The sequence below is a fragment of the Notothenia rossii genome, assembly GCF_949606895.1.
Source record: "Notothenia rossii genome assembly, chromosome: 7".
In the NCBI taxonomy this organism is placed as follows: Eukaryota; Metazoa; Chordata; class Actinopteri; order Perciformes; family Nototheniidae; genus Notothenia; species Notothenia rossii.
In genome coordinates this window covers 43,378,459-43,405,939 of record NC_136905.1, presented here as the reverse complement: position 1 = coordinate 43,405,939, position 27,481 = coordinate 43,378,459, and the positions used below count along the sequence as shown (strand labels likewise).

General features: G+C 42.0%; 1 protein-coding gene across 6 annotated transcripts in view; it reads right to left on the bottom strand.

Moving 5' to 3' along the window:
* Positions 1-11,343: 11,343 nt before the first annotated feature.
* Positions 11,344-27,481, bottom strand: part of LOC307045758 (uncharacterized protein) — a 28,215-nt gene continuing 12,077 nt past the window's right edge. For 4 of the 6 annotated variants that reach the window (XM_079691701.1, XM_079691700.1, XM_079691699.1 and 1 more), the window contains 2 exons: positions 20,967-21,184; positions 11,344-20,713 (listed from right to left, as the gene is read on the bottom strand). In XM_079691701.1, the coding sequence (XP_079547827.1) occupies positions 18,854-20,428 (1,575 nt within the window). In that variant the 5' untranslated portion in view covers positions 20,429-20,713; positions 20,967-21,184 and the 3' untranslated portion in view covers positions 11,344-18,853. Of the gene's footprint in view, positions 20,714-20,950; positions 21,185-27,481 lie in introns of all 6 variants that reach the window. The other 2 variants (XR_013809984.1, XM_079691698.1) reach the window with 2 other exon arrangements.

Here is a 27,481-nt window from a genome sequence, read left to right as displayed (position 1 = left end):
GGAGCAATTTTCATTGTGTTGGTTTCCAGAAAGCTCGTAACAGGCGTGCCACACATGCTCATTCTGTTTTTCTTCCAGGACCCAAGAAAAAGAGATTGTGCTTCTTTTGTCTTGACCCTGGTCATCTAGTGGCAGAGTGTGTATAGCTCGGAAGAAGCAGGTGGCAGCTTCCAAGCGGTTTGTGGAAAAGCCAAAAGACCGGCATCCAGATGCAATGCGACAGAGTGGTGAGTTGCAGTTAAGTTCTGCGTCCGTCTGTGACAGTGCTGTGGGTGTTCCCGTCTCTGAAGCGGTGGGTGTGGACCTGGCTCAGAGCGATGTGGATCTGTGTTCAATGAGTGATGTGTGTATTCCGTGTGATGTGTGTATTCCGTGTGATGTGTGTCTTCCATGTGTTGCTCCGGTGTTGGCTGCTTGTGAGCAGTATAACGTGTGTTTCATGGGGGGTGGTGTTACGTGCCGCAGTTGGTGCTTTTTTGTGTGTGTTTCTCTCTCTCTCCCTGATTGTCTCCAGGTGCAGCCTCTCCCCCAGGTGCTCCCAATCCTTAATCAGAGCTTCCATAAAGGACCTGAGGAAGGCTGCAGTGGCCTCTCTCCTTCTCCTCTGGCTGCATGTGTGCAGCATGTCCCTGTCTGTGTGAGGCCTGTATATGTGTGAATTGTTAGGAGTTGTGTTCCGGTATACATTGGTACCTTAGTATTAATTATTATTATAATTAATTAATTAATAATAATAATAATTAATAATTAATAATTAATTAATTATTATTATATCCGGTATTACATTGGTACCAACTCTATAAGTTGGCTCGTGAGCCCGTTTTCTTTTTTGTCCATTAAACCCTCAATTTGTGGCTTCAGAGATCCGTTTTCTCTCGCCCGGTAATGTTATATTTTGTCACTTCCCTTTGGTTCCCCTAGCCCAGTAGGGAACGTAACACTTTGTATTCATCATAAAATCCAATAAAAAGAGAAAATGCCTTCATTCTGCCTCTCCATACTTTCTTTTTTCAATAAATAGACCCTCCAGAAAAACGCGATTCTGCGATCGCAGAATTTACCGCATAATCAGCAAAATGGCGCAGATTTTTAAAATGCCGCATATTTATCAACAGGCCGCATAATCCCCGCATTTTTCCACACAAAGTTGAGAAAAAATGTGTTTAACTCGTCTTGACGTGACGTCATCAGCTCGCGCATCACAGAATGTAAACAACACTGTATAGAGTGAACGTGTGGAGCTCACACGATAGAGAAAACACCAAGATGAAAAAATCTAATCCATCTCCTTTACCAACGAACATTTCTACTAAAGACCGGGCAAAAAGTGGGGGGAAACTTTTCTGCACCCCGTGCAACTGTGTGTTGGAGCGTAACAGAAAATCGACGGTGGCGACCCACTTTGATTCATTCAAACATTCGAAAATGCTTTCTGCTGCTGCGGACAAGAAAGCCTTTCAACTCACGTTCACCGAGGCATCAACCTCCAAAACCCTTTTGAGGGCTACAAGAAACGAAGTGAGTAGCCTACAAGATTGAAACTGGTCAGATAACGAACGAGTAAATGAAAACAGAATGAGGCGGAGGTGTGTGTGTGTGTGTGTGTGTGTGTGTGTGTGTGTGTGTGTGTGTGTGTGTGTGTGTGTGTGTGTGTGTGTGTGTGTGTGTGTGTGTGTGTGTGTGTGGTTGTGTGGTTGTGTGGTTGTGTGGTTGTGTGTGTGTGTGTGTGTGTGTGTGTGTGTGTGTGTGTGTGTTTGTGTGTGTGTATGGGGGGGGTGTGTGTGTGTGTGTGAGTTTAAAATAGCCCAATTGCTTTTACAATAAATAAACATTGAATGTGTTTAATTGAATAGTAAAGGGGTTTAACGTTAGTGGCAGGTTGTGTGTGAGAGAGAATAAATAAGACAGCCCAATATTTAAAAAAATTGTTATTCTTTTCCCCCGCATATTTAGCATATTTCGCAACTTTCCGCATATTTTGCAACTTCCCGCAATTTCACCGCATAAAATCACATAAAAACCCCGCATGTTTAATCGCATAATCAAGGATTTTTGCCCGCGTTTTTCTGGAGGGTCTAAATAAACTGTCCGCCCCAAGGCCCACATGTTCCTAAAAAGACATTCATCTTCAAAAATAGTAGTCTCAGAGTAGTCAGTCATTCTCTCAAGCTGCTAGCCACTGAACCACCATGAGCAAATACTGTTGGGCATTATCACAATTGGTGCATGTTATGACTCTATGATGAATTAAGTATATCAGCCTTTTAACAAACACTCATAGATTCAGATCAAAACAACAACAGTGGCTCCTACAGAGTTACTGGATATCAGAACTGTATTCTTCATTGAAAGAAGAAGAGCACCACTGAAGGCTTCTCTGGATGGAAACCTTGTTTTTGCTCTTCTGCCTACGGCAAAATCTTGATTGACAGATTCATCCAATCAACTGCCAAGAATTTAATAGGTCTCTAGAAATATATCATTTTCAATTTGTATGGAAGTCATGGGGTTATTGGGGGAATCCGATCAAATAGAGCACAGGAAAGCCAGACAAAATCAACCCGGTATCACGGCAAGACGTGAACATGTGACGATTTACCATGCTGGGAGACGTGAAGATGTCACGATTTCGTCCCTCCAATCGTGACAGTTACACAGTATTGTTGTTGGGTTCAGAATTCCAGAAAAGACAGACAACTTCTAAGTTGAACTATTTATTTTAAAGAGAGCAAAATATATATTTTAGTTGGCCAAGGACTCATCACGTCTTTGGGAATCACAGGCAGCAAAGCTGTAATCTGTAACCACCAAATCCGTCAAGAGACTCGAACCTCGTGCGACAATACATTTTATTACACAGTGCGTTGCCCGTACATTTATGATTGGTCAAGACTAGCTGAAGAGATACCGCGGCTTAGACTTATTCCAAAGTCACAGCACATACAATGAGCACAATAAGCAAATAATTTAATAGTAAGAATCAGTCTTGTAATGTTATATAAAAATAGACTCCACAAATCCCTCCTTTCACACCTTTTAAGGTGTGAATCTAATCTACGTCTATTTTCTTTTTACTGCGTCTCTGGTGTAATTTATGAATCTCTGCTGGTTATAGTATATTTCGGTCACCCCATCCACATCCTTGTTGATTGTGGGACAGAGGAATATTACTTCAAAACCTGCTGATATTTGGTTTCTATCTTTAAACTCATCAGGAGGCACCCTCATGCTGTCTTTAGTTAAAAACTCCCTCCTGGGACCATTTAGTTCTGCTGTCTGCGGGGTGTTCTGCGAGTATGGTTAATTTAAGATTGAGTTACTTTTTTGATTGAGTTGTGCTCATTACTTTGATTGTTCATAAGATATTCTAGTACCATTTCATACTTTCACATGTCAAACACATGCTCTTTCATTTACAGTTTTCGCTTTAAATCTCACATTCTCTTCATCTTAATTTTCTGTTTAAACCACATGTATGTCTTTTCTTATCTCTGTAAATTATGAATGGTGTGCTTATTATTTATAATGTTAATGTTTTCTAAATTAATTGTAGACCTCCTAATTGCCAGTGCAGCTTCAGAATCTTAATACTTCCAACAAAATAAAACTTCAACATCTTTAGGTGAACTAAATCACATATTTCAATAGCTCTGAATTTCTGACAAGCATCTGTGTTATTTTTAAATCAAATCCTTGAAATCCTATTTAAAATCTAAATATAATAATGAACTACTAATGTTTCTGGTAAAGAAACACACTCATGTTATGGATTTAAAAAACAACTAGAATCATGATACCGTCAAAGTTAATGATTTCCTGGTGATACTGCTTCTACCTGTCAGTGCTTAGATATTATCAAGCTGAAAAAATGAATACAGAATTCCAACATACTGTCATCAAATGTCATTCTATTATGAATTTAAATTGCCCTTGTGAAACTAGTCTTGTGTTAATTTATATCCCCATAATGACCTAAACAATAAAGTCTATGGCTTTTACTTCTAATTATTTACCAGGCTAGAGAAAGAATGTTGTCTAAATTAAATTCTGTTTCATTACATGACTATGTTTTAGCTTAACTTAACTGTAATATGTTCGTTCTACATTTCAAACCCCACTTACTCTAATATCTGTTAAAAAATCCACATTACAAAATTGTTTCATCATCACAGGTCAACTTCTTTGGTATTCCCATTCTGGATTTACATCTCTCACAGTAGCCCCTTGGCCCCTTGGCCTGTTATAATTCAATCAATATTTATAAACATGTCAACATTCATCAAACAGTATCTTATAGACATGGAGCAGGTTAATTCTAAAACTGTCAATCAATGGTCAGATTGAACATCCGAGTTGGGGCTGCAGGTTTTTTCAGTCCCTAAATGAAAAATGTAGATTGTGAATTTGACAGCCATTTTGATATAATACATTAAACACACACTCCCCCTTTTTTTTAAATCCTGTATGGGAAGAAAACCTTCAGGTAATAATTGATTATAAGAAAATAACAAACATTATTCACAAATGTAAATCCATTATTTTCCACAGTAAACACTCCAGTGAAAAGAAGTGTTTCTCTCCATCTTTCAGTCCTAAAAGAAACATAATCTTAATTTTTTTGTTTGAGCTTCACATTTTGCAAACCGCCACTGCCTGTTGGAGTACAATAGCATCAAGTAGATTAGAAACGGGTCACATGTGCGGTTTTCCAATTTTGTGGAATTTTAGGTAACCTCTCATTTCCCACAGAGCCCCAGAATAATGTGTTAGTCCAAAAACATGCTTGTTAGTTATTGTTTTAAATCATGGAGTTACACTGATCACATGCAGACATACATTCACACTCACACTGTCTGGTTGTAAGGTCAAGTTTGGTCAGGTTCACCCCAGAGTCAGTCATTGACAGTGCTTTTCTCAAGTAACACTGTCAGTCAGGGTCAACGGTAATTTGATCTCAGTCTTTTGGGCCATGTGTCGTGCTCTGCAGAGACTTTGATATTTCAGCATAGGCCAGTATCCTTTGTCTACAAAAGTATGTCATATATCGAGCGCCATCATTTATTCATTCACGATTACAACTATAATTTTCAAGATATCTCTAACTTTTCATTGGGACAGCTGCTTCCCACATTTCCTGAAATGTGTTAGCCAAAAAACTTCCTTTTAGTACTACTACTGCAGTTTATTAACACCTAATCTATATTAAAAATGTCTAATAGATCTATTTCAGAAACTTGTGCATATCATTATTTTCTTGAGTCAAAACATTATTAGGATCTGTAAAGCTCTGCCATGTATTTCTTAACTCATTATAGTAATTTATCTTCAATTCTACTCTACTTAAAGAAAAACATTTAACCTCCCTAACAGTGCGTGGAACCTTGGGTGTATCAACATGTAACAATAACTCCCTCCTTTATCAAGGATTTAAAAACAGAAGTAATTCCATCAATGGTTTGTAGTTGAATTTAGGAATTATCACTTAAGGTAGGTATGTTTTTACTTTTTAACATCTATAAATGTCAGGTCATTATTAATTAAATGGATGACCATTAGGAGGTGGTGACGCTTGTCTTTTAAACTCATAATCTGGTGCTGTGCGCTCCCTGTGAAACTGCAAGTAAGATTTAAAAACCACTGCAGGGTGGGTTGAGTGACCCCTTCTTCCTATTGGTTGTCTATAATATGCACCTTTACAATGGGTGATCCAAGGCCCCACATTTGTTTACTCCCAATTATATTGCTTTTTCAAAATTAAATTAGCTGTTTTTAATTAAATTGTAATTTTAAACTCTACATTTTGGACTACAAACAACAGTTATTTCCCCATAAAAAGTTCTCCTGTAGTGATATATGCTACAATGCTGAAACCAATAACTCTAATTGAAATACTATTATTTTTGCTTAGAACTAGCTTTCCCTTCAACATGACCTATATAAATAAATATTTGTCTGATTTTTTAGAGTGGTTACTAAAACTCTCCCTTTAAACTGTAGATGAATACTGTAACAAATTAAATCTCTACCAAATTCACACATGAATAAAAAACTCTAAAAGAATAATTTGTAAACATGATGAAAAGATTGAAGAATCTTTTCTACTCTGTACTCCTAACTCAAAAACCCACTGCTTAAAGTGTAGTGAATATTTCCATCATGTCTCCCCCTATATCCCACAATACCTTCAGTGTGTTTTAGGATTATTTCCTCATTTTACTTTAATAGTTTTCTCTTTACTGCTATTTTTAATTTACCAATTGATTAATTCATGGGTAATACATCTTTTTATCTTTACTTATTTATCAAGTCAATTCAATTTCTTTAAATTTGGTTATTTTTATGTGCGTTTATGAATAAGTGTGTTTATGTGCAAACTCACTCATTCCGATTCCCTTCCCGTCTCCTCTGATGCAGTCTTGTTGTTGTTGTTGGTTCAGCTCTGGTTCTCTGTCTGTTCGATGGAGAAGGAGGAGTCTCCTGCTTGGGTTACGTCTTTGTTTGCTCTGGCAGATCAGGGTCGTAGCCGTCTGACAGGCAGAGAGAGAGAGTTCAGGACTCGGGACGCATTACCTATAGAAATTCTAGCACACTGAGGTTAAATAAATCCCACCCTTTCCACTCGGTCTTTTTATAATCATACTATCTGTCTTGGTTGTTAAATGCCATCTTAACAACGAAATGAATGTCTCCTAATGATATTACAGAACTCCTTTAAACATTTTTATTTCAACCATTTGTAACATATTTATTCAAAACAACTTTTTCAGTAAACCATTTTCTCCTATAAAATGAAATACTCACATATTTCAAGCTCCATATATTTCACACAAGAAGAAAATCCCCACATATTCTCCAATATTTTAAATCCTACTGTTACTTAGAACAACAGTAAAAACCAGCAGAAAGCATACTAACAGATCACAACAACGTAGATTGACTCAAGAGTAGGCCTAGGTTTTCTTTCTATTATAATTATTAATATTATCACTTTTAGTGAACACTTATTCGTATTATCTAAATGCCCTGTCCATAATCCAGACATGCAAATTGTTTGAGTGTAAAAATGTGTTTTTCCCTATCTGTTTACACTCTAAAGATTCTTTAAATTATTATGGATTAATTACTAATCCGTTTTGTACTTCTGATCAAAATTATTTATGTGTAATGCTTTAAATATACAAATATGTGTTAAATGTAATAGTTCTAAATTTGAACACAGTGGTTCTTGTTCTGACTAAAATACTATACAATATGTCCAGCCGATGGAGCCAAACCTTAATTTATAATTAATCTCTCTTTCTTTTGTGCCACACCCTGTTGGCCACCAGATGACGGCACCTGACCAGGAATGAGCTTCACTTCAGCCACAATACCTCGACTCCCTTTTTAAAAAAAAAAAAAATTATTCTCACATAAGCTTTTTCCAAACTTTCTCATCTATTTTTCTGTTCTTTTACACCAAAACAACGTAACAAGTCCTGGTCATTTAGCAACAAAAGGCTACATTTGCTGTTCTTTTAATCAAACAGCTTCAACAGTCTTGGTCATTTAGCAATGTGTTACATTACATGTCACTTGTTAGACACTTTTATCCAAAGCGACTTACATACTCAATACTGTGGTCAATTCCCCACAGGAGCAATTTGGGGTGAAGTGTCTCAGGGACACAACGACATACTGTCTGCAGTGGGGTTTGAACCTGTGCTCCCCTGATCACAACACCAACGCACAACCTACTGCACCACACACCTCCCTGTAAAAAGTATTTTTAGCAACCAAATGCTATATTTTCTGTCATGTGCCCTAAGCTGTCCCTGCCACCATTTTAGAATATAGTAAATTCATAGGAAGGAATGAGACAATTAAGCTGTCGTCACTCACCTAATGTAATCACCCTTTTAAACCTATGCCGTCTTGACGGGCTCTCCGTAAAAAGTCTTCACTTACTATAAATATCTTACTTTAAATCCAATCACTTGCCCTATTCTTCGTTACCCCCAACCCACAGCGTCCACACGGCGGTGGAGCCTCACGGCGGAGGATTTAATCTCTTTTCTGATAAGGTCCCAGACTCTTATCTTTAATTGATCCATAAGGTCCCAGACTATTATCTTTAATTCTTATCATACAGTATATATGCTTCCGTTAGGCAATATTATAAGGAATCATTCTGTAAACTTTCATTGTTATGCGGATGATACTCAACTATATTTATCAATCAAGCCTGATGAAATTAATCATCTAAATAAAATTCAAGACTGCCTCAAGGACTTAAAAACGTGGATGACCTTACATTTTTTGATGTTAAACACGACCAAAACTGAAGTTATTGTACTTGGCCCGAAGAATCTACGAAACAAATTATCTAAAGATATACTAACTATGGATGGCATTAATTTGGCCTCCAGTGAGACTGGAAGGAATCTTGGTGTTATATTTGATCAGGATTTATCCTTTAACACCCACATAAAATCAATTTCAAGGACCGCCTACTTCTACGTAACATTGCAAAAATCAGGCATATCTTGCCTCAAAACGATGCAGAGAAACTAGTCCATGCATTTGTTACTTCAAGGCTGGATTATTGTAACTCCTTATTATCAGGGTGTACAAAGAAGTCAGTCAAGTCGCTTCAGTTGATTCAAAATGCTGCAGCTCGTGTACTAACCAGAGTTAGGAAAAGGGACCACATTACTCCTGTTCTGGCTGCCTTACACTGGCTCCCTATAGAACATAGGATAGAATTTAAAATTCTTCTTCTCGCCTACAAAGCCCTTAATGGGCAGGCGCCATCTTACCTTAAAGAACTATACCCTACTGTCCTACTAGGGCATTGCGTTCCAAGAATGCAGGGTTGTTGGTTGTTCCTAGAGTCTCTAAAAGTACAATGGGAGCCAGAGCCTTTTCTTATCAAGCTCCACTTTTGTGGAATCAGCTTCCAGTTTGTGGCAGACACCCTATCCGTTTTTAAGAGTGCGCTTAAGACCTTCCTTTTTGATAAAGCTTATAGTTAGGGCTGATTAGATTCAGCCTCTAGTTTTGCTGATATAGGCTTAGTTTGTCGGGGGACATCGTACTTCTTCCTTCTCTCTGACTATACTTGTGTACTCTCATGTTCCGATTAACCCAGCTTCCCCAAATTTCTTTCTTTTTGGTGTCTATATACGCCTGGATCCGGAGTCATGGATGATCCTGCGGTCCTGTGTCATGGATCGCGAGTCCTGGATCTTGAGTCGTGGCTGTGGTCCTGGATCATAAGTCCTGGATGGATATCCTCGTGGATTCATCTTCCTATTATACACACATGCATTTCCAAACATTTGGACTACCTATGTTGCAAATGTATTATCTTTTCAATTTACACACGGCATCTATTGCACGTCTGTCCGTCCGGGGAGAGGGATCCCTCCTCTGTTGCTCTCCCTGAGGTTTCTCCCATTTTTCCCTTTAAACTGTGGGTTTTCTCTGGAAGTTTTTCCTTGTACGATGTGAGGGTCTAAGGACAGAAGGTGTCGTATTGTCATACTGATATTCTGTACAAACTGTGAAGTCCACTGAGACAAATGTAACATTTGTGATATTGGGTTATATAAATAAACATTGATTGATTGATTGATTGATAGGACTTTTGTTGCCGTCAGTTATGGGGAGATTAAAATATGTAATCGTGATTAATCGCATGATTGTCCATAGTTAATCACGATTAATCGCAAATTAATCGCACATTTTTTATCTGTTCTTAATGTTCTTGAGAAGGATATTTTTCAAGTTTTTATTACTCTTATCAACATATGAGTGGACAAATATACTTTATGCAAATGTTTACTGACTATCATTTGATCAATGACAAATATTCTCATCAATATTAAACATAACAACCTCTGAACATTAAAAATATCCGCCTCAATTCAACCTGGAACCTCACACAATATAATAATACAATACAAAGTGTGTGTGTGTGGGTGTGTGGAGAGACACTGTGATGGATCGTTGGAGCTATGTGCAACTCAAGGCATATGCTCGAACGGGAGCTGCCTGGACGCTGTAATCATGTTGCACTATCCGTGCTGAGTGTGCTGACTTTTCGTACTATGTCCCACTGTCTGGCTACCTGCATAAAGTGAAGTGCTCGGCGCAGTTGTCGGCGAAATGTCGCTCCTCTGTTTTAATTGAAACAGCTCCTTATATCCGTTAGCGCAGCTAGCTAGCACCAGATGCTAACAACAACAATACACGTAAGGTGTGCACGTTCTCCCTCTCTCGCTCGCGCCACACATACACAGACTCTCCCGGTCCTCCCGATGGCCAGTCGGTGCCTGCTGGTGAGCGTGGAAGTGTGGTCTGCCGCAAGCGGACGGCAGGAGCGGGGCTGTCAGCATCAGCTTGTAGATGGTATTTTAAACTCGATGCACTCTGAAACTACGGGGCGGCCGAGGACAAAAAATACACATGCGTTAATCGCGTTAAAATAATTAGTGGCTTTAATTTTTTTTCCGTTAACCCGTTATTAATGCGTTAACTTGACAGCCCTAGTTTATTTATTTGTTTGATTGTATAATGTCGGACTTTTGGAGTCCGTCAGGACCGAGGGTCGGAGCAGCTCATAGTAGTTGCTTTAGAGAATTTTACACCCGGAAGTAAGTATTCTCTCCGCTTTGCTTGAGAAACCCCCGTGATTAGTCCTCAAGCTCTGTGATTGGATGTTTGAGTGGCAGTGCGCCGAGGGTTACGCCGAATCAAACAGCACTTTGAAATGGGATGAAACCATGGCAGACTATCCAAAACTGGATTCAAATGGGTCCAACACCCCCCTCCCCCACCCGTCCCCAGAACTACACATGCTGGCTATTGTGTGTTTCGCAATTATGGTACGTCTCTACTGGGAATTGTAGTTTTACAAGTATTTCGTATTTCCCATAATAAGAAGTTGCCAGTATTAAACTGTGTACATCCCTGGAGATCTAGGGGATAGGAAACACTCAAATTTAAAAAATATAATTAATAAATGGGTGAAAATGGCTTGTGTCCATAATGGGCAGCATTAATATATACCCACATGACAGCTAAGGTCAGAAGAGCTTTATTTAACAGCTGGTCTTATGTCTGTGACCCCTCCTGTTGTTCATTGATAAGCCTGAAACATGCACTTGTCAAGGTTCAGAGGCAAAATTTGCAAATATGGCAGTAGCCATCAATCATCTTAAGATAATGTATACTTTACTGATCCCAAGTTGGAAATGTTTTCGTTACAGCAGCATGTGTAACAGTTGTAAATATGCAGTGTTTATTTGTAAATCATTTAGTATAATCACACAAATTCTGTGTTTTATATTTAATAATTCTGTGTTCTTTATTTATTGAATGTTCAATACCTGACAAGGTATTGGGTCGCAGGTTCCTCAACAGTGCATTACAAGACATCTGTCAATATGTGTGTATACCTCCACCATTAAACTGTCGTATTCTGCACATTTCTTATACTATCTACATACATCTTATAAAAGTATAATACATATGTATAATATCAGTTAAAATAAGTGCTTAAACATACAGTAGTTAATATTGCAGGAAAGCAATATATTAGTACTTTGTCAGGCTTAATATTTATCTGTAGATATCCCCATACAGGGTATATGCAGGAATCCTGAAGTCAAATTTAATACCTTTTAAGACCTTTTTTAAGACCCTTTCCATACATTTTAAGACCTCATCGCAACTTTGAGTTCTAACCGGTTACATTGGCAACACACTTTACCTCACATTTACTATATTGATTGTAAGATAGCAAAACTAAACAGAGTGCAGACAGACTACTGAAGCCTTCTCTCCACATGAACTTCAACCTCTCTGTGAAGGTCAGGTTTAATGCAGTATGTTGCTTCTGTACTCTGTGCTCTTTCATTCCAGTAAAACTCCTCAGAAAACATTAGAAACCAGTATTTGACCAATAAACAAAACAATTGACAAAACTTTGAACTATGAAATATGTTAAACTTTGGTGAGCTTCAGCGGGGTAATGCCATATAGGAGCTCCCTCACAAATACCCAGGGGTTAAATTGGGCTGGGGCTGTCCGGGGCTAAGCCCTGACACATAAGACGATGCTCTGACGTCATCACCCTCACACATTTGTCATATGTTTACAAAAAAGGATATATATGTTAAGACTTTTCTCGTTCTTAATATAGACTATATTTAGGGTCTATATGTGTTGACTTTACTTTAAAATAGCAGATCTCTGTGACCGTATATAGTTTGGCTTAGACCCCGGCCCCACACGGTAAAACGCATACGCAAGCGCAAAAAAGGCTTCCTTTCACACGCATTCGATTCATTAACGTGTCCGTTCACACTAGACCGCTGCAAATGCTGGAAACGATGTAGTACATATGTCATGCCTGTAAGTGGCGCTGCTGCCGCCCGAAATACACCAAAAGCAGCAAAGAAGAACCCGGAGCATGGTTGCCATGGTTGCCCTTCTGTTTATTCTCCTCGGTGGGCGGCGTGTTCTCCTGCTGTATCTCTCAGGTAGTCCACCAGCAGATGAAAAACACCCACCTCTCCGCCTTTTCCAAGGAACGAGGGGACCGTGCGGCAGTTTCCGTAAAAAAAATGTTCCGCCGGTCAACATGTCCGTTAAAGTTTCAATCTTCCGTACAAAATTAGGAAAGTGCCGGTCAGAGGTCTTCTTTTTTATTTATTGAGCTTTAAAACAAATTGATAACGACTCTGTTCTCTGTATAATAATATAATAATATTTAATAAACGGTGACTGCCTCTCTTTTCCTCCCCCTCTTCTGACAGCCCAGCAGCAGCAGGAGACGTGGGGAGAGGGAGGCGGGCTCTTTCATCGTTATCAGAAAATGATCATATAGGGCACACACGGAGCCGTTGGACCCCCAGAGCGTTGCGTATGCCGGTCTTCCCACCTTGGGACCCGTTACCGTAGTCGTTTAGTCCCCCCCCCCCCCCCCCCCCAAGGCAACGAAACTTAAAATAATAAGCAGCATTTTACGGCGCGCTATGCATGGGGCCGCCTTGTGGGGTTTCCCGACATGTCGTTTCAGTAAATTAAAGGGTGTTTCATGTTGTCGTTGCTGTGGGACTTCTTAATACCTTGGAAAATGCCATTTAATACTTTTTAATACTTTTTAAAAGCCTTAATTTTCGCTAAATTGATTTATCAACTTTTAATACTTTTTAAGACCCCGCGGACACCCTGCCATAGCTTTTTTTTATTCAAAAGAAGACCTTTACCTAAAGTATTCTTTAATGTTTAAATAAAGCCTTATTAGTTTTTCTGTCTGTGTCTCCTATTAATATCTAATAATACAAATAATAAAATTCAATAATGTGCTTTAACCACTAGGTGTCCCTTTCTATCAGCTGTGCACCGTTATGGTGTAAATATAACCTATCTACCAATTGGATCAAATATAAAAGTCAGCCGAATTAGTATTGATACTGCAAGGAAACGTATATTGTGAAGAGAAATTGAAGATGTTGTTTAATTGCTGATATATTTATGATCCACGTCACTTATTCAGTTTTGGCGGCAGCTCTTCCTGTTTGTCCAGAAGTCTTCTCATCAGGGCTCTATAAATAAAGAACTACGGCAGATGTGTAATATTTAATGCAGCCGAACTGTGTATTACAATGCCGTTATGTGATGACTTCCAAAGAGAAAAGCAAGCACACTCTGAATAAAGTATTATTTATTTTTTTTAAATGTTTTCGGATTTCACATCGCATAAACCCCTTATCCCAACGTGCATTGCGGCTAAAATATCCAATCACGAGCTGAGGATCTTGCCTACTTCTGTTTCCGGTATTGTTTATGACGGATGTATTTTGTTACACACACATATTCCTTCACATTTTAATTGTAATTTACATTAAAGTATTTTGTGAGGTCTTCTAAAATGTTTTTAAATATAACTACGGTTCTAGTTGAAGAGTTTGTAAATGAACATGAACCCAAGCTGTTGCCTGGCAATGCAATCGCACAAAGTCACGTCCGTTAATTCCACAACCACACACATGGATTAACATTGATTTAATACATTAATGTAGCCTTTGTTTCTGCTAAAAGACGTGTCGACCAGCTGGGGCAACAAGAAAATCGGCGAAATCGAGTGTGACTATTACAAAATAAATCCTTATTATATTAATATTGACAATAACAACCGACCGTCGGGGTATCATTTGCTTAGTATTTCCGGGTATTTCTTTACTGGTTGGGCCCTGTTAACAATACCATGTAACAGTCACGTTTGAAGGGACGAAGTGATGTGACATCTTCACGTCTCCCAGCATGGTAAATCTTCACATCTTGCCGTGATACCGGGTTGGACAAAATGCATGTTTCTGTCATCAGTGCTTACTTTAAACAGAGGGTCTACTAATGCCTGGGAAGAACATTTTCACAGAACATCACAACCTTAACTCCGTAACAGAGAAACGACACTGTTCCAAATCCATCAACAACGATCACAACGGCACAGATAACAGCATATCAACTTCAGAATAATATCAGGATTGACCAACATGCAGTTATTGTATGGGATTACAATGTGTGTTGAACTGCTAATGTAACTGTAACTATAATTTATGGCATAATTACATACAATGAGACGGTTAAAGTGGTACCCAAGGTAATGTTGATGTACTCTTTTAACATGGACATGATGTACTCTTTTAACATGGACATGCCATGAGTATGGATCATAAACTGGCATCCATTCAGAAGAGTTGTGAGGAAACTACGTCAAAGTCATGTGGTAGTTTCAAACATATTGCACACCCCCTAGCCAAATTAAAATCAAGATATAGGTTAAGATTAGTTCAAGAGAGCAATTTCATTGTTACATTTGTACATACAGTCAAATTATTTACAGTAAAAATATATTTCTGGTTGTTTATTTATCATTTGACATGTCAGTGTCCTTGTGTACCTTTCTTGAGCAGTTACCAGCTTGTGTCCCCTCGGCTCAGTGTTGTGTTGCACTCTTATCAGCTGGTTCCTCCTCTGTAGGTGTCTAGTTGTGATTTGGTTGGTTTTATTGACTCCTGCCTAAACTCGAAAATGCTTTGATTCACCCCAGAAGGACAACTCGAATTTGAATCTTTTTTCTATTTATTTGAGTGTGGTAGATTCCTTATTGCTTCAATGGCCTCTTGTTGGCCTCTTGATGCTCATTCAGGTTGAAAACCTTTAACACAAAACATTACTTTCATTCACTTTAGGTACATAAACATTTTCAACTAAAAACATTCCATCTTTTAACAAGCACTTTCATTTCTTAATTTACAATTAAATTTAACATTTAATCAAAAATAAATGCATTTCAACAAAGTAAATTATATTTCAGCATCTTATATTTTAGCTTCTTTCCTCAGGACTAGAATAATAATACATCAGATCAAACAGATTAAACATTTGCAAATATTCACCAGCAGCATCTTGGTTGAATCTTTGAGTCTCTTCTCCTCTCTCACAGGGAACTGTTTGTCCTCTGCCTGAGAGTGTGTTCCCAGGTGTGTTGCATTTAGCTCCTTAATTAAGAAGCTCACACTCTTCCTTTGAGCCACCTTCTCAGTGGAATCACACCCTAGGCTCCCTGTCTCCGCCTGCTGGACTGGAGCCGATGTGAATTGCATTTCTCAAGCTCTGACAAAACACCTCCCACTTGAGCTCCTGGTTCCTGAACCCAAGGAGGTCACAACACCTTTTCTACTGAAGTTACAGAAAATGATTCACTGCTGATGAGTTTGGTGTATTGTACTATTTCCCAGTCTGATCTTCATATTTGATGTTCTTGCTCCCATCATTTTGCTCTTCATTGGGAAGCAGAACCACTATGCGCCGGACATCTCTGTGAAGTACTGTGGCAGGGATTTTAGATGAGAGTTTTTTGTTCGTCCCCACAACTTTTCTCCTGCTGGGTTGTCCGATGGGACTGGGTAGTTTGGAAAGGTGCGGACATTTACATCACTCATAATGCCCTTTCCATCGGTGTTAACACCAACCACCCTGGCAAGTCTGTATTGACCTCTTAAGGCATTCTGGTCTGCCACCCAAACAACATCTCCTACAGCCACATTCCGCTCCCTTGTGTGCCACTTATTTCTCACAAACAGATTGGGTCCTGCCAACTGACTCCACTTCCTCCAGAATTTGTCTACTTCGGCTTGGATTTCCCTTAATCTTTTGTAGGGATAGCTTTCAAATGTAAAGCTCCCAGGGTCTCCTTTTGGTCCAGACCTTCCAAGCAAAAGTGAGTTTGGGCAGATGTACCCTACGCAGTCCTCCCTGCTTTGAATCCTGGCATCAAACGGTCTCTCGTTGGCCAAGTTAGCTGCCATGTATAGGAATGTTTGAAATTATCCCCATTTGAAGGTTCCATCTCCTCCAAGGTTGTTGAGGGCCCTTTTCACGACACGAACAGCTGCTTCAGCAGCTCCATTCCTGTGAGGTGAGTCTGCAGGATGAATTGTCCAGCTCCACTCTGTTCCATGTTTGGTAGCTTCATCCTCCAGCTCAGATTTTCCTAAGCATTCCAGAAACATGTAGACCTCCTTCAGGGCAGGTCTGGCTCCTACAAAGTTGCTTCCGGGATCTGACCACATTTTCTTCGAATGTCCCTCAATGCAGTAAATCTTTTGTAGGCCAGTAGGAAGCCTTCAGCTGACTGGTCTCCAAAAACATCTACATGTATTGCTCTGGATGCCATACAGCAGAAGACGATGCCCCATACTTTCTTCCTCACTTGGTCTTTCATCTCATATAGTCCAAACAGGTCCACAGTTGTGTATTCAAAGGGTCTTGCTGGATTTGTCCACTCTGATGTCACTGAGGTCACTCATGACTTGCACTTCCTTCCTCTGGCCTTTCTGCATATCACGCAGCTGTCAACCACCTTTTTAGCCAATCTTCTGCCTTTGACAACCCAGGCTTTCTTTCTCATCTGTAGGAGTTTTCCTGCTATTTCCTCGTGGTTTGCTCTGTGGCCCTTTTGAGCAAGAAGTGTGGATATCCATGCCTCATAAGGTAGGATTGGTACTACAACTTTGTCCTCATTGAAGTATTGGATCCTTCCTCCACATACTAAGAGTCCCGACTCTTCCTCCTTATACACAACCAACCTGCTGAGAGTAATGTCTTTAAATGTTACTCCTTCCTGGGCTGAAAGGAAAAGATGTCTGAGTGCATCTTCACATTCTCTAACAGAGAGCACAGTTCTTAGTTCTCAACTCTCTCTCTTCTTTTGAAGGAATTACCTTCCACTTTGACCTGTGGGGAGTTGGGTTCATCGTCCTCCTCTTCCACTCCTTAGCAGCTCTCAGCACCCAAGCAACAACTCGGACCACTTTATCCAAGCTGCTGAATTTCTTCACATCAATCAGTTGCCCTATAACTGAGCCAGCTGGTATTCTTCGGGTTCGAATCTCTTTCTCACCCTCAGAGGGTTTTATAAGGGTTACAGGTTCTTTACCATCAGGATGCTTCATCTTTGCCTGAGCTCTGGTGAGTGCTGCTGTGAATGTTTTCCTTTGGATTTTATTGATGCCCTCTTTTGCATTTGCCGCAACCTCCTTGGCTGACTTCTTTGGCCACTCCTCCACTGGCATTTTCAGAAAGGAAGGTCCTTTCTGCCACTCAGATTCCTCATTGAGATCAGCAGGGGTCGCTCCTCTTTCCACCATTTCATGTACCTGTGCCTTTTAGGCAGCTTGCCAATCTGGCTCCCTCTTGAGTTGTTTTTCTGTCCTCAGAAAAGTTGCTCCCACTGCAGTCCTGTTGTTGGGAAGAGAGATTGGGTCCTCGATCCAAGGGTACTTTGTATCCCAGTGTGGAGCACTACTGTGGGCATCAGTTGTAACATAGGTAAGGTCTTTTTTTATGATTTCCAGCTCTTTTTCCTCAATTAATGTCATTTCCTTTCCTCCAGGCTGACAATGACCACATCGACATCCTCCACATTTTGGTTCACAGGCTGCTCCAATACTGTCCCACTTCCATCAATCCAGAAACTCTCTGTCAACAGCTGTGCTTTTTGTTTCAGCCTGAATCTCTTCAGCTCCGATGATTTCCTCGTATTTCACTGCGGCCATACGCATGGAGCAAGCGAAGTGTGTTTCCAACTTATGTGTTGTCATCTCCACTTCCTCAAAGAGATCAGAGTGAGCTCCAGCCACAGTTTTACCCAGTGGGCTGTCCCACAAAACGAGGTCTACGACAATCTTCACCCTCTGTGGAACCAGTCTACCTTCTCTGTAGCTCAATGTTTTCTGGTCTTTTTAAATCCTCAAGTTTGACTTGGGGAAAGAACTTCTTCAGCTGTTCAGGTTCGATGACTCTTTGCACGTTGGCTATTTCATTGTGGCCATAACAAACAAGTTGGTGCGTTTTTTCTGTACCTCTGGGTGTCTTGACTCTAACTCTGAGGAAATATCTTCTGCTGTTCACCCTCATTGTTATTCCTCCAACTCCATGGACAACCAATGTGATTTTTTCACTTTCCAGGTTTAACCGGTTGGCGGCTCTGTGGGTTATGTAGTTGGTGTCTGATGCTAAATCCATCAGGGTTCCAACTTTCTGACCTGAATTTGCAGTAACTTCCAGCAGCATCATGATAACTGGTATCTCGTCATGTCTATTTCCTTCCATCAGCACAGACCGGTCCTTTTCATTGCCGTTTGTTATTGCAGTCATATTGGTAAAGGCGTTCTTGCATTTTTCTGCCATTTCGGGAGAGAGTTAAGCAATACATTTCACTTGCTCTTCTGTGAGTTTGGGTCTTTTCTTCAAGTCTTTCCCACCTTTGTTCAGCTCACGTTCTCTGTACTCTCCTTTAGGAGAGGAAAAAGTGGTGTTCTGAAGAGCTCCCCTTCTTGCATTCTCTTTTCCTGCAAAGGTAGGTGTTTTCACATTCATGTCCTTCTTCATGACACCTCAAACACCTCTTACAAGCTCCCAATCTCTTCACAGCATCTAACTTTTCGACCAGATTTAGGCTCTTGAACTGCTTGCAAAAGAATAGTTTCTCTTCATGCCTTTCTTCTCCACAGACAATACAACGTCCGTCTCTCCTGGTGGAACGTGTTGAGTAATATTTTCTTTCAAAGTTCCTTTCCGGTTTCTCTGACTTTTCAGTTACTCCAAGCTGCTCCAGTTTTTCCAAGATCTCTTCTTGTGTCTTCAGAAACTCGAGGAGACTGTCAAAATGGTTCTCAGGGGTGACTCTATTGCCGGGATTTACCATGAAGACGAGCCAATCCTTCTTCACAGGATCCGGCAGCTTGCTCTCTATGGACCTAGTGACCAGTGGGTTCTTGATGGCATTTGTCTTTCCAAGCTCTGTCAGGTCTGCCAGTGCTTTCTCCACAGTTTGGATTAAGTCGATGACTCTTCTTGGTTGATCTGCTCTTAAAACAGGAATTTTTTCAAGATCTTCAATTATTTCTATTGCAATTGTAGACTTATTCCCATATCTATTTTCAAGCACTCTAAAGATGTTCTCTGCTGTATTGTATGTTGAAAGTCTGAGGTTTCTTGAGATTTTCTCATCCATGCTGTCCAAAAGCTGAATCTTTTTGACTTCACTCGAGCCTGTTGGTTCTCCCTGTCTTTGCAGGCTCTCCCAGTCTCTCCTCCATCTGTGGAAATCTCTTTTACAGCCATGAAATTTGGGCAGACTAATTGGTTTAATTCTCACCAAGGGCGTGGTGTTTGCCGCATGTGGGGTTGATGAAGCAGCCGTTAAAGTCAGCAGATATGCACTCTTTTCTTCTTCTGAATTTCTTTGTGCAAACACAAACTCTGCTCTCCTTGCTTCAAGCTTGTTATTCATTGACTTTAAGTCCTTGACTCTGCCTTCTAGATTAGCTTTTTCAGTCTCTGGAATCCACAGTTCCCAAGATGCTAGGCTTTTACTAGCTTCCTTGACCAGCTTCTCCATGAAAACCAACTGCATCTCATAACCATCCCGATTGAGTGCAGATACAGATGTTTCAGCAGCATTATCACAAGCCGTTTCTGCTTCCTGGATTGAGATTTCCAGCTCCTTTTGCCCATAACGAGACCACAGGTTTCTTTGAACAATTATTATCACTTCATTCATTCTGATTTCACTTTCATTGATAGTTTTTTCCATGTCAGCCTCCTGCTGCTCGCTAAGCTCTTCTTCCACCTCTTCAGCAGTTCTGGCTTCTATGTCTGCGAGTAGGCCACTCCGAAAGTCATAATTTGCTTCACTGACATTTCTTCCCATCAAAGTGAGCTTCTTGAATTCCTCCCGAAGCTCAATTTCAGTCATGCTTCCTGCTCCTCTGCTAAAAAAGTTAGCTACTTTTGTGAGTGCACCTTTAGCCATTGTCCTCTCCTGCTTGAGCTGCGTGACACTTTTCCAATAGGCTTCTTCCGCCATTTTGTTGAGGTGTGTGGTTACTGCAGACAGTTTGGTTTATTCCGACTTTTCCAGGCTCTTGGTCCTTTAGTCCTTATTGCTTGGCAATGGTTTTCAACTGTGAAGTTGTGATTTGGTTGGTTTTATTGACTCCTGCCTAAACTCGAAAATGGCTTGATTCACCCCAGAAGGACACATGGGACAACTCGAATTTGAATATTTTTTTCTCTTTATTTGAGTGTGGTAGATTCCTTATTGCTTCAATGGCCTCTTGTTGGCCTCTTGATGCTCATTCAGGTTGAAAACCTTTAACACAAAACATTACTTTCGTTCAATTTAGGTACATAAACATTTTCAACTAAAAACATGCCATCTTTTAACAAGCACTTTCATTTCTTAATTTACAATTAAATTCAACATTTAATCAAAAATAAATGCATTTCAACAAAGTAAATTATATTTAAGCATCTTATATTTTAGCTTCTTTCTTCAGGACTATAAATAATAATACATCAGATCAAACATGGTTCAAACAGATTAAACATTTGCAAATATTCACCAGCAGCATCTTGGTTGAATCTTTGAGTCTCTTCTCCTCTCTCACAGGGAACTGTTTGTCCTCTGCCTGAGAGTGTGTTCCCAGGTGTGTTGCATTTAGCTCCTTAATTAGGAAGCTCACACTCTTCCTTTGAGCCACCTTCTCAGTGGAATCACACCCTAGGCTCCCTGTCTCCACCTGCCGGACTGGAGCCAGGTGTGAATTGCATTTCTCAAGCTCTGACAAAACAGTAGGTATACACACCTATCAGTGATGGGAAAGAGGGCTGTCCTGTTGGACTCTATCATTCCCTGAACACTCATAAAGTCAGGTACATCTGATAAAGCAGGTGATGTTTACTCATTAAAATGTAGCCGCATCTCCAAAAAAGGGCAACGAAAAAACAAGTGAATCTTAGTAATAACCAGGCTTGGAATTTCGTAATCTTAGGGGCAGGGGCATTTTTCTTTGGTGTCACAAAATATTTTAGGGCACAAAGGCCACATGCCAGGGCACAAAGGCCATTGAGGGAAACATTTGGATTTGGAGCTTTCAAATAAATAACTACACTTTCTGATAAGAAAAAGATACGAATGACATGGAAAACAAATCACTTTCTTAGATATCATGTCAAACATTATATCATCATACAGGCCTATGTCAGTAGGGCAGTAAGCCAATCAGCAGTGAGGATCTCAGCCTGCTGTCACTGACGTTGACCCAGAAAACCAAAACATCAGCCGGTAGCTGTTAGCACACAGAGCTCACAACTCCTCATATCTGTTCAGAAACTGGACAAAAGTTATCCATCCATCCATCCATCTTCTCCCGCTTATCCGTGGTCGGGTCGCGGAGGTAGCAGTTCCAGCAGAGAGCCCCAAACTTTCTTTTCCCTGGCCACATCAACCAACTCTGACTGGGGGATCCCAAGGCGCTCCCAGGCCAGCGAAGAGATATAATCCCTCCATCTGGTTCTAGGTCTACCCCTTGGTCTCTTCCCAGCTGGACGTGCCTGGAACACCTCCCTAGGGAGGCGCCCAGGTGGCATCCTAACTAGGTGCCCGAACCACCTCAACTGGCTCCTTTCGACGCGAAGGAGGAGCGGCTCAACTCCGAGTCCCTCCCGGATGACCGAACTTCTCACCTTATCCCTAAGGGAGACACCAGCCACCCTGCGGAGAAAACCCATCTCGGCCGCTTGTACCCGCGATCTCGTTCTTTCGGTCATGACCCATCCTTCATGACCATAGGTGAGAGTAGGAACGAAAATGGCGCGGTAGACAGAGAGCTTTGCCTTCTGGCTCAGCTCCCTTTTCGTCACAACGGTGCGGTAAAGAGACTGCAGTACCGCTCCCGCTGCTCCGATTCTCCGACCCATCTCACGCTCCATTGTTCCCTCACTCGAGAACAAGACCCCGAGATACTTGAACTCCTTCACTTGGGGTAAGGACTCATTCCCTACTTGGAGTGCAGTGTTTCCCCTAGGTTTACTGCCTTGGCAGGGTGCTGCTCGGGTACCTCGAAAAAAAAATTCGGGGCACCCAGATTTTTTTTTATCCTTTGGAGCAGAGAGAGGGGCTGTGGATTATTGTTATTGATATCGTACAGTAACAAAGTATTTGTACATTAAAAAGTAATAAAGTACAGTGTTACTCTGTACTTTATTACTTTAATTCAAACTGTATTCCCTTCTTATCATGTAGCCTACACTTCTTCCTTTCATTGATACATTTAAATCACCTGACTACAGCATATAACATACCTGCTGCAACCCTGTGCTGCTGCTGTTTCTCTCTGCCTCATCCTCTATTGCTGGACGCAGCTCCACCTCATCTGATCTCTGATATGAAAGCAATCGTGTTATGATCATATTGAGCTATTGGTGCGAGTCTAACATTAAACAAGCAGTCTGCTTGTCATACATTGCTGACGATACATTTTAAGTGGCAATTTGTTGAGTCACTGCCGCTAAATGTCGGTAGCATCAAGCTAGCAAGTCCTGCATTAGCCTCACATCAACAAGTGACAGAACATCCAATTATCCTGAGCTAATTTACTGAATAAACCAACTCACATCTCCTGTCTTTTTTTTCACCCAACTCATTAGACTATTCTTCTGCTGGCGTTTGATTGTTGTTTTCTGTCAAATTCAATACTGTAGTTCAAAACCGCGGTACCTGCTCACCATCTGTGAGCTATTTTTAGAATGCGCACGCTACGTTCGTTGTCGCGTTCGCGCGCGTCCACCTGGGCAGGCTGTGTGTGTCCTTCTCCTGTGACGATAACGGCTTGCGGTTAAAAAATAATAATAAACAAAATTGAAACTGGGGGGACACACAAACGGGCAGACTGCAGAGCTGTTGTTCTCCTCCTTTCCTCCGCTCTTGTCTCTGATTGTGAGTGTGTGCATTCTCGTGTGTGTGTGTGTGGGGGGGGGGGGGGGAGCCCCGCCCTTCAGAAACAGAGCGGAGGGAGAATGTGAATACGCAAGGCTGTGGACACTGAAACATGCACATTGGATAAATAACATAGGCGTTTAGTTTATTTAATAAAAGAGCACATGTTCAATGTGAAAGTGACCGTAGATATATTACTTCAGTTGCAATTTGGTGCTATATATATATATTTTTTTTTAAATAATAAAAAAACAAAATGTAAATAAAAAAAAACAACAAAAAAAACACCTTGAATTTTCAGGCAGGGCGCGGGGCTCCGTTGGCAGGGCGCAGCGCCCCGCCAAGACAATGGTAGGGGAAACACTGGAGTGGACAGTCCATCGGTTTCCTGCTGAGAACCATGGCCTCAGATTTGGAGGTGCTGATCCTCATCCCAGCCGCTTCACACTCGGTTGCGAACCGATCCAGTGAGTGCTGAAGGTCGCAGACCGATGAAGCCATCAGAACCACATCATCTGCAAAAAGCAGTGGTGCAATCCTTAGTCCACCGAACTGCAGACCCCCTCCCCCACGACTACGCCTCGAAATCCGATCCATGTATATTACAAACAGGATTGGTGACAAAGCGCAGCCCTGGCGGAGGCCAACCCTCACCTGAAATGGGTCCGACTTACTGCCGAGGACCCGGACACAGCTCTCGCTTTGGGAGTACAGAGATTGGATGGCCCTGAGTAGAGAGCCCCTCACCCCATACTCCCGCAGCACCTCCCACAGTGACTCCCTGGGAACCCGGTCATACGCCTTCTCCAAGTCTACAAAACACATGTAGACTGGATGAGCGTACTCCCAGGCCCCCTCCAGGATCCTTGCGAGAGTAAAAAGCTGATCCGTCGTTCCACAACCAGGACGGAATCCGCATTGTTCCTCCTCAATCTGAGGTTCAACAATCGGCCTGACCCTCCTTTCGAGTACCTTAGAGTAAACTTTCCCGGGGAGGCTGAGTAGTGTGATGCCTCTGTAATTGGCACACACCCTCTGATCCCCCTTTTTAAAAAGGGGAACCACCACCCCGGTCTGCCACTCCTTCGGTACTGTTTCCGACTTCCACGCAACGTTGATGAGACGTGTCAACCATGACAGTCCCTCAACACCCAGAGCCTTCAGCATTTCTGGGCGGATCTCATCCACCCCCGGGGCTTTGCCACTGTGAAGTTGTTTGACGACCTCAGTGACCTCCCCCCGGGAGATTGGTGTCGATCCCCCGTCATACTCCAGCTCTGCCTCTAACATAGAGGGCGGAGTTGTCGGGTTCAGGAGTTCCTCAAAGTGCTCCTTCCAACGCCCTAACACTCCATCAGTTGAGGTCAACAACGTCCCATCCTTACTGTACACAGCTTGGATGGTTCCCTGCTTCCCCCTCCTGAGGTGTCGGACAGTTTTCCAGAACAACTTTGGTGCCGCCCGAAAGTCTTTTTCCATGTCTTCTCCGAACTTCTCCCACACCCGCTGTTTTGCCTCGGCCACGGCTGAGGCTGCTGCCCTTCGGGCCTGTCGGTACCTTGCAACTGCCTCGGGAGTCCCCCGGGATAACAAATCCCTGAAGGCCTCCTTCTTCAGTCGGACGGCTTCCCTGACCACCGGTGTCCACCAGGAGGTTCGAGGGTTACCGCCCCTTGAGGCACCTAGGACCTTGAGACCACAGCTCCCCGCCGCGGCTTCGGCAATAGAGGCTTTGAACACCGACCACTCTGGTTCAATGTCCCCAACCTCCACAGGAATGCCCGAAAAGCTCCGCCGGAGGTGTGAGTTGAAGGCCTCCTGAACTTGGGCCTCCTCCAGACGTTCCCAGTTCACCCGAACTACACGTTTGGGCTTACCAGGTCTATCCAGAAGCTTCCCCCGCCACTCGACCCAACTCACCACCAGATGGTGATCAGTTGACAACTCCGCCCCTCTCTTTACCCGAGTGTCCAAAACATACGGCCTCAGGTCCGATGATACGATAACAAAATCGATCATGGACCTTCTGCCTAGGGTGCTCTGGTACCACGTACACTTATGAGCATCCTTATGTTCGAACATGGTGTTTGTTATGGCCAATCCATGACTAGCACAGAAGTCCAGTAACAAACCACCACTCCGGTTCAGATCAGGGGGGCCGTTCCTCCCAATCACTCCCCTCCAAGTGTCTCCATCATTGCCCACATGTGCGTTGAAATCTCCCAGCAAGATTAAAGAGTCCCCTTCAGGAGCCCCATACAGGACTCTTTCCAGGGTCTCCAAGAAGGCCGTATACTCTGAACTGCTGTTGGGTGCATAAGCACACACAACAGTCAGAGTTTTCCCCCTACATAACCCGAAGGCGTAGGGAGGCAACCCTCTCGTCCACTGGGGTAGACTCCAACAACGAAGCACCCAGCCGGGGACTTGTGAGTATCCCCACAGCCGCCCGGCGCCTCACACCTTGAGCAACTCCGGCGAAGAATAGAGTCCAACCCCTATCCAGAAGTAAGGTTCCAGAGCCGACGCTGTGCGTAGAGGTGAGCCCAACCAGATCCAACTGGTAACGCTCCACCTCCCGCACAAGCTCCGATTCCTTCCCCCCCAGAGAGGTGACGTTCCACGTCCCCAAAGCCAGCTTCTGTCGCCCGGGTCTGGTCCGTCGAGACCCTCTGCCTTCACTGCCACCCTTCTGGCAGCGCACCCGACCCCATCGCTGTTTCCCGTAGGTGGTGGGCCCGCGGGACGGAGAAGCGGAGGTGTTGCCCACGTCGCCTTTTCGGGCTGTGCCCGGCCGGGCTCCGTGGCAAGCCCGGCCACCAGACGCTCGCCGACGAGTCCTCCTTCTGGGCCTGGCTCCAGAAGGGGACCCCGGGCCGGGTATCCTCACTTTGTGTGTCGTCTTTCATGAGGTCTTGTGAACAAATCTTAGTCTGACCCCTTGCCTGAGACCAATTTGCCATGGGAGACCCTACCAGGAACACAAGGTTCCAGACAACACAGCCCCCAGGTTCATCAGGGCACACAAACCTCTCTACCACGGTAAGGTGCTGGTTCTTCAGAGACAACAAAAGTTATACATGAAAAAAACACAGACTGTCTGTGTCATGGCGAATACCGTCGCTGTTGTAACTGTGTCTATATCATGTTGTTGTGAGTGTGGACGGAGCAGCTACAAGCTTAGCCTGAACGATCCGATCTCCATTCACTGGATGACGCCCACGTCACTGTAGTCGCGTGGGCTACCTACTGTCATGATTTAGGCCACTTTTAATGGGCTTTTGCCCCTGATTACCCCTGTTTTTTGTGGGTTATGCATGGTTATCGCTCGCTTTGCGAGCGACTAAATTGATCGTAACAATATCAATTATGTGAGTTGCAGTCACCGATTTCAATAGGGTCTTCGCCGACCTCTGGTCTCAGACCCTAATAATAATATGTTGTGTATTATATAAACCGTATTGGTACAATGAGCGAAGTCTAGTGACGGACTGTGGAACATTGATTAGATTTTTCGGTACCACTTTACAATAAGACTACCCTTATAAATGATTCATAAAGGGTTTATAATTAGGTTGTTAATTATGTTGTAAACACTTTTATGACCATTTATTTATGAGTTACTAACATTTATAGCTGCCAAAGGGAGCCTTATTGTAAAGTGTTAAACACATTCCCATTTATTAATGAGTTACTGCCATTTATAATAAGGCTTAGCAGCGCAGATAAATGTGGGCTCACTATTTGGCAAGCAACCGGTCACAGTTGCCCTGTTTATCTCATGTCTTATAAAAGCTTATTAATGATTTATAAAGTTTTCACTTTCGCAACTTAATTAATAAAGGAATTACAAACTATTCGTAAGCCCTTTATAAGGGTAGTCATATTGTAAAGTGGTACCGATTTTTCTCACGGCAGTTAGACTCTAGAGACAAACCAGACTTTGCTTTTAATCTGTGTCTATCCATTTAGTGTAGTATTGTATCCAATATTACATTTGGTTTATATATTAGTCACTTTCTTATGAAATGCCAGGTTTTAGGCCTTGTTTGAACATTCAATTCTGAAAATAAAAAATCAACCATTTAATGATGATTAATGATACATTTTTTCTTTAATCCTGACGTGACTAGAGTAGAT